Source organism: Indicator indicator, chromosome 25 (assembly GCF_027791375.1).
Source record: "Indicator indicator isolate 239-I01 chromosome 25, UM_Iind_1.1, whole genome shotgun sequence".
NCBI classification, from domain to species: domain Eukaryota; kingdom Metazoa; phylum Chordata; class Aves; order Piciformes; family Indicatoridae; genus Indicator; species Indicator indicator.
Genome location: NC_072034.1, coordinates 14,877,487 through 14,884,491, shown reverse-complemented (window position 1 = coordinate 14,884,491; position 7,005 = coordinate 14,877,487). Strand labels below are relative to the sequence as shown.

Below are 7,005 nucleotides of genomic sequence, written 5' to 3'. Positions count from 1 at the left end.
CCAAAAGGGACGTTCAGAAGAAGAGGAAAGCTCACGTTCATAAATCCTACCAAGACAAAATATTTGATTCTCACTATCCTTTTTTTTCTTTTTTTTTTTTTTTTTGCTTCACTGTTATCAAGACTTAGATTAAAGAGGTGTAATTAATTAGAATGAGCACAAAATGAAGTTGCTAGAGAGATAAATTAATAATTTACAAGGGGCTGTTTGGCAGTAATCTAATAATAGCTTTTGAAGACCAGTGAACACAGCAGGATCAGCTCTTTCCCTAAGCGTTAGAACTTCAGAGACAGAAAAAGGATAATAACCACAGTAAAAATATATATATATTTATATATTTATAATACGCAGTGTAAATGCAGAAAAACCTGCCCTCTGTGTCTTTTTTTTTTTTTAATCATTATCATTATTATTATTTAAATCAAAATACTTTTGAGACGTCTCTCGCGGCGCAAAGCCTCAACTCTAGATTCAAGTTTGGGTCCCGAGAACACCACGACCACTGAGCCGGGGACATTTTTGCCCTTTTGCACCCTGGCCAGATCTGTTAAGAATAAAAACCAGCAGTACTTGCCGGGGCGGGTCTGGGCGGTGGCTCCGCGGGGAAGCTCCCCCCCGAAGGTTGAGCGGTTGGGGTGGATGGGGGGCGGTGGTGGGGTGGTTGTTTGTTGGTTTGTTTGGGTTTTTTTTCTCTTTTGTGGTTGTTGCTGTTGGTTGTTTAATTTTTTTTAACGATATCGGTGCTGTTGGGTGTCCTCAGATGCCAGCCGAGTACTTCATGCGCTTCTGCTTCTGGCGCTGGTTGCAGAACCAGACGCGGACCACGTTCTTCTTGAGGTCCAGCTTCTCGGCGATGGCCGCGATCTTCTCGGAGGAAGGCCGGGGCTGGAGGGCGAAGTAGGCCTCCAGCGAGCGCTTCTCGGGAGCGGCGATGGAGGTCCTCTTGCGCTTCTTCTCCGCGCCGCTGAAGAGCTCGGGTTTGGCCAGCTTTTCGCGATGGGACTTCTCGGCCTCCTCCAGCCAGGCCTGCAAGATGGGCTTGAGGGCGATCATGTTGTTGTGGGAAAGGGTGAGGGACTCGAAGCGGCAGATGGTGCTCTGGCTGAGGGACCCCACCCCCGGGATTTTCAGGTTGGCCAGCGCCGAGCCCACGTCTGCCTGGGTCACCCCCAGCTTGATGCGACGCTGCTTGAAGCGCTCGGCGAAGGCCTCCAAGTCGCGGGGATCGGCGTCCACATCGCTCATGCAGCCCATGTGGGCCGGCAGCCCGTGGGCGTGGGCCATGCCCAGCGCCGCCGGGTGCATGGGGTTCATGCCGGCCATGTGCGGAGCGTGGCCCGGCGTGGAGACCACGGCGCCGTCGGGGGCCGCCATAGCCCCCAGCGCCAGCCCCGGCGTCAGGTGCTCCAACAGTTCCCCCTCCAGCGCCTGGTGGGGCTGATGGTGGTGGTGGTGGTGATGGTGGTGGTGGTGGTGGGTACCCGACAGGGCAGACGGGTGGGAGATGGGCACCGAGGAGGAGGAGGCGGCCGAGGTGCAGGGGATGGTGTTCATGGTGTGGTAGGTGGCGTCCGGCTTGAAGGGGCTGTGGTGCGGCGGGTGGTGGTGGTGGCTCTTGCTCGGGGAGACGATGTCCACCGCTGCCAGGGCTTCGGCGCGGGCCAGCAGGCTCTCGTCCAGACCGCCGAATATATTGCTCTGCAATTGCAAATAGAAGGCACACATAACGCTCAGCAGGGAATTCGCCTCCCCGCGCACTCCGCCGTGCCACTAAAACCTTCCCAGCATGTTAAAAGAGAAATCCTGGAGAAGGAGGAGGAGGTGGGGGGGATGTAGTGGTGATGGGGGTAGCGGGGGGTGGGAGAAGAGGAGCAGAGGGAGCCAGCGGGGCGAGGGAGCGGGCGCGGCGCGCAGCCGCTCGCACAGAGACGGCGGACAGACGGACGGGCGGACAGACGGACACACGCACCAGCCGCACGCAGCATCCCAGGTCATAAAAATTAATAGGGGCGGCAAGAGCCGCCGCATGCATAAGTTGGGCGAGCGCCCGGCAGCGCTGGGTGATTTGCTGCGCGGCCATGAAAAAATCATCAGGCGGATCCGGGGGGGTCTCCGAGGGGCTCCCCTTAAAGCGGGGCGGCGGGGCGGCGGGCACCTACCGGAGGGGCGGGCAGGCAGGCCCTCCGCATCGCCTCCGCGCCGCTGCCGCTGCCGCCGGGGCCAGAGCCCGAGCTCGAGCCGGAGCCGCCGCTGCCGGAGCTGGAGCCGGGACCGGAGCCGGAGCCGCGTCCGGCGGAGCCGCCGGTGCCGGTGCTGCTGGGGGAGCTGGCGGCGGGGGCGGCGGCGGAAGGGCAGGGCGAGGCGGTGTGCAGGGCCGAGTACTTGGTTTCGTGGAGGCTGCTGCCGCCGCCGCCGCTGCCGCCGTGGGGGAGGCCGAAGGGCTGCTTGCTGCTCAGGGACATCATCATGGTGTTCGCCGCCGCCGCGGCCCGGCACGGTGGCAGGTGTCCGCAGGAGGAGGGCAGGGATGCGGGGCCGGGGGCCCGGACCCGCCCCCCCCCAGAAAATCCACAGGATCCCCGGATTCCCCCGCGAGCCCCCACCCCTCGAAAAATGAAGAAAATAATTTAAATAAAAGAAAAATAAAATAATTTTTTTAAAATTAAAAATCCCACTCGCCCCCCAGCCGGCTGCCCGAGCGCCGCTGGGGAGGACGCGGCCCGGAAAGGCGGCTCCGGCGAGCCGGGGATACGCGGGGGATGCGCGGGCTGCCTCCTGCCCGTCCACCGCCGCCTCCGCTCCGGCGCCGAGCCCTCGCCTCTCGCGAAGTGCCCTCCCCGCCGCCGCGCCGGTGGGTTTTACTCTCTCCCCTCCCTCCCCTCCCCTCTCGCCTGTCACTACAGCCCAACTCCTCGGGAAGGGCCCTCCGCGCCTGCCTCCTCGGCCCTGGCCCCCTCCTCCTCCTCCTCCTCCTCCGCCGCCGCCGCCGTCTCCCTGCCCGCCCCCCGCCGCCCACGCGCCCACGCCCACGCGTGATCCCGCACTCACCACCGCCTCGCGCAGCGGGGAGGGAAAAAAGCCAAAAAGTTTAAAAAAATAAGATGGGAGGACGCAGCTCCAGATCCACCTCCAATAATTAAGGGGGGGAGGGAGGGAAGAGAAGAAAAGGGGGGAAAAAAGTAAAAGAAGAGAAAAAAAGACAGAAAAGTCCCGTCCGGACTCAGAATGAGCCCACAGCCAAAGAGTGTCCCGTGTGCAGCCTTGGCGTGGCTCGCCGCTTCGGGGGGGCAGCGGGAGCGGCGGGAGGTGCTGACCGCCGGGCACTGCGCAGGGGTACCCGGAATGAAGAAGGGCAGGCAGTGGCGGCCGGGGTCCGCACGGTGACCCCATCGGGAGGTAGCCAGGGGGATCCTCCTGTAAAGACGCATCTCTGTCCCGCCAGCTTCCCCTTTTCTCTGGCTTCGCAAAAGAAATGGGGAAAAAAAGAGAGAGAAAGGAAATGGGGGAAAGCCAGTTTTACTGCAGGTGGCTGGGTTTATTTCCATGAATTTCACTTCGCAACAGAAAGGTTAAAATAAGTGCTTAGGTGTTTAATTTCTCACCTAAACAGCAGACTTGGTAATTTTAAGGGAAATAAAAATAAAAATAAATATATATATAAAAAAATTACATTGTATCAGCTCTCACTGTCGCCAGCTCGGAGAAATGAAATAAATCAAAGTTAAAAGCTTGAGTATCATTTAATTATGGTGCGAATAGCGCTTGGAAAGAAGTAGAACAACATCTCTAAACAAATTATGGCCGGGCCAGGAAGGAATTATTAGATTGAAATTTCATTTAGGCTCGGGAGACACAGCGCTTCAATATGTAATCTGTTATGCCTCATCTGATTTGTATGCTTAATTCAGCTTGACGAATTTATTAGTTTTCATAATAGTAAAAAAATTGAGCAGCACTATGGGCTAATGCATTGTGTGTACTATAAATTGTATGTCACCGTTGAAAGGCTGAAGTCTATAGAAATCTTTTATTAATGACAACATAGGAAAGAGGATTTTCTTGCAAGCCTTTAAGGAGTTCATGCCAAACCTCCGCGCTTCGTGTCTCAGTAGGCTATTAACATATCGTCATACTAATTAGGCTACTTCATGACTGATATAATTTCAAACTTTAAATTATGTTCTAATTAACAAGGGTTGTCCAATTTGCTTAATCTTCAAAAGGCTTTTGGCTTGTCTAATTAGTCTAAAGCACCCAGCATCTACAACGCCCAAGCAAAAGCCATCGATAATATTTCTCGTGTTTGCGGCCGATCGCAGGCAGAGCCCAGGCGGGGCGGGAAAGGGCTGGCAAGAGGGTAGCTGTGCTTCCACCTCCCCCCCGCCTCTCCCGCGCTTTCCCCCAGGGGTCCCCGCACCGCTGCACACCGGGTCCCTCCAGCAGCCCTTCGCTGCTTCAGTAACGAGCGTCCGGGAGAGATGCGGGCAAACGGGGGAATCCTCCCGCTTTTGGAAAAGGAAGGGGGGAAACACACCAAAAAGCAAAGGGGGGAAAAAAAAAAAAAAGAAGAGGAAGAAGAAGAAGAAGAAGAAGAAGAAGAAGAAGGAAATACCTCGTCGGCGCTGGGAAGTCCGAGGGCGGCCAGCCCACCGGGTCGGTGGAACCAAGGAAGGGGCTTTGCCCGCCCGGTTCTCCCGGCTGAACTTTGGCAGAGAGAAGGACGAGGAGAAAAAAAACCTCTCCACGCTATACATTTAACCCCTCCCGCACTGAGTTTAATTACTCGCAATCGTTGTTCTAATGTATGCTGTCACACGGGAGAATTGAGGATGCATATCGTTAATATGAATTAATCTTGATTTTAATAGCAACTGACAACGCAGCTCCAAAACTCCGGGCGCTTATCGCCGCTCCGGTAACGCCGCGGGGGTGTAGCGGGGTGCGGAGCAGCGCGGAGGAATATCCGGGAAAACTTTCCTGGGTATTGGGCCCGAGGGACTGACAGCGGCAGGTCCAGGGCACCCGTCGCGCTGCCGCTGTCACCCCCGCTGGCAGTGGTGCCATACCTACCCCTATCCTTTTTGGGTTTTGGTGGGTTTTGTTGCTTTGTTTTCTTTTGGGGATGGGTGGATTATTTTTTTTTTGAGAGAGATGCCTAGCTGCACACCCAGCCCGGTGTGGTGATGAAGGCCGGCCCGGGGGGAAGCGGCAGCAGGCGCGGAGCCCCGCGCCGTCCCCCGGCAGCTCCCCGACCCCCGCCGCCTGCTCTGCGCACCAGTGGGCTGGCTAAATGAAAGGAAACACCCCCGCCTTCCCTTACCCACGCCCACACCCTGACCCACACAGACATCTGGGGAGAAATCACTGTCGCCTCTCATGTATCCATGTTCTGATTTACGATTAAAATTTAAAGCCTTGCATTCATATTTTACCGAACCTAATGCGCCCTATGAATTTTTAATCCATTTAAGATGCGGGCTACACTTGGAGCAAACTCCACCTTTGTTTGGAGCACACGGCAAGGCCGACCCCGCATCTGCCGGAGGGGTTGCCCCGCTGCCCGCACACCACTCCCCGGTCTCCCGCTCCTCCGGGGCTGCAGTCCGCGGAGCCCCAGCAGCCGCCGGCCCGGGACGCCCGGCATCCCCGGCAGCCTCATTCCCGCCAGCCCGGCATCTCTGCCCGCACCGGCTCCGGCTCCCCCTGCCTCCACCCTCCAAACATGATCCCGAGGCGGGACGGCCCCGCCGGCTGCGGCGGGACCACGCTGCCGCCGCAAGACAAGGCAAGGCAAGTCACGAAGTCAAACTTGCAGCCCGGAAGGATCAATGAAGGCTTTTGCCGTCGGTGGCGCCTCGTGCTTCCTGGCACTAAAATAAATGCAAGAAATCGAAACTTAATTACTTGAAAGAAATCCAGAAATCCCTCTGCATAATTTATCCCGGCAGTTTTTCTGGCGTTTGCGTTGAACGCAAGACTTTAACTCCACACACTCCTCAAACCCAGCGTCCCTCCCCTCGGCCAGCGAGAGGAGACCGGCTGCTCCCGGCGGACCCCCGGGGCTCCCGCACCTCCCAGATCGAGGGCTAAGGAAGGCGACGTGGTGATCCAGAGGAGACCACAGGTTTGTCTCGGGGTTGTCCGGTGCTGAGCTTCCTGGGCTGTGAGCATCTCCTTCAGTACTACGAGTAGGGATACAGGTAGGGATGCAGGCAGGCATGTGGGCAGGTATGTGGGTAGGGATGCAGGCAGGGATGCAAGCAGCGACCTGGGCAGGGGTGTGGGTAGGAATATGAGTAGGGATGCGGGCAGGGCAGTGTGCAGTATTCTCTCCTCCCCACCCGTGAGATCTGAGCACTGAGCGAGGCACTCATCAGATATTTTCTGATCAGGACTGTCTGGTGTAACAACCTGAGTCTCCTAAGCATAATGGAATATGCCAATATAGTAACTCAATTATTCTGATAAACTCTCCTCTTGACTTAGATGGTACCCTCGTGGCCTCTGCAGTCCTTCTCGTGAAATAAGGTATGGCACCTGCTAGCTGGGGGTGGTACATGAACTGGAGATGCAGCTCTGGCCTCTTCACTTACTGTGGAGCAGGCTGATGACAGTCTGCTCAGCAAGCCTTTCTCTGAATTCATTAGGACTGGGAGTCTGCTGGCTCGGGAGCAAACTTTATCATAGACACCTCATCGAGAAGTTGAAGTAATGTTATGAAAGAATGAAAAATACATTTGGGAGCTGCCTGGAAACTGAAGTACATTTTGATTTAACTTACATTAACAGAAACCTAATGTAAAAGTGAAGGGTTCTAACAAAACCATTAATAATTTAAAAATAATTACAGATAGTCTATCCTTACTATTCATAACCACTCAACATTTTAGACAAAGAAAGCTGAATATTCTTTGTGGGAGAAAGATGTGAGCAGATTGCTAAGCATGAGCCATCCAGCTCCTGCTGCTCTCTGCTCACTCTACTCACGCTTCCCTCTGTACCCAG

General features: G+C 55.8%; 1 protein-coding gene across 1 annotated transcript; it reads right to left on the bottom strand.

Moving 5' to 3' along the window:
• Nucleotides 1-756: 756 nt before the first annotated feature.
• On the bottom strand, nucleotides 757-2,468 carry POU4F2 (POU class 4 homeobox 2). The gene is made up of 2 exons (XM_054392356.1): nucleotides 2,160-2,468; nucleotides 757-1,698 (listed from the first exon to the last, which is right to left on the bottom strand). Exons 1-2 carry the CDS (start codon nucleotides 2,466-2,468, stop codon nucleotides 757-759), a joined length of 1,251 nt encoding a protein of 416 aa, XP_054248331.1.
• Nucleotides 2,469-7,005: the final 4,537 nt, after the last annotated feature.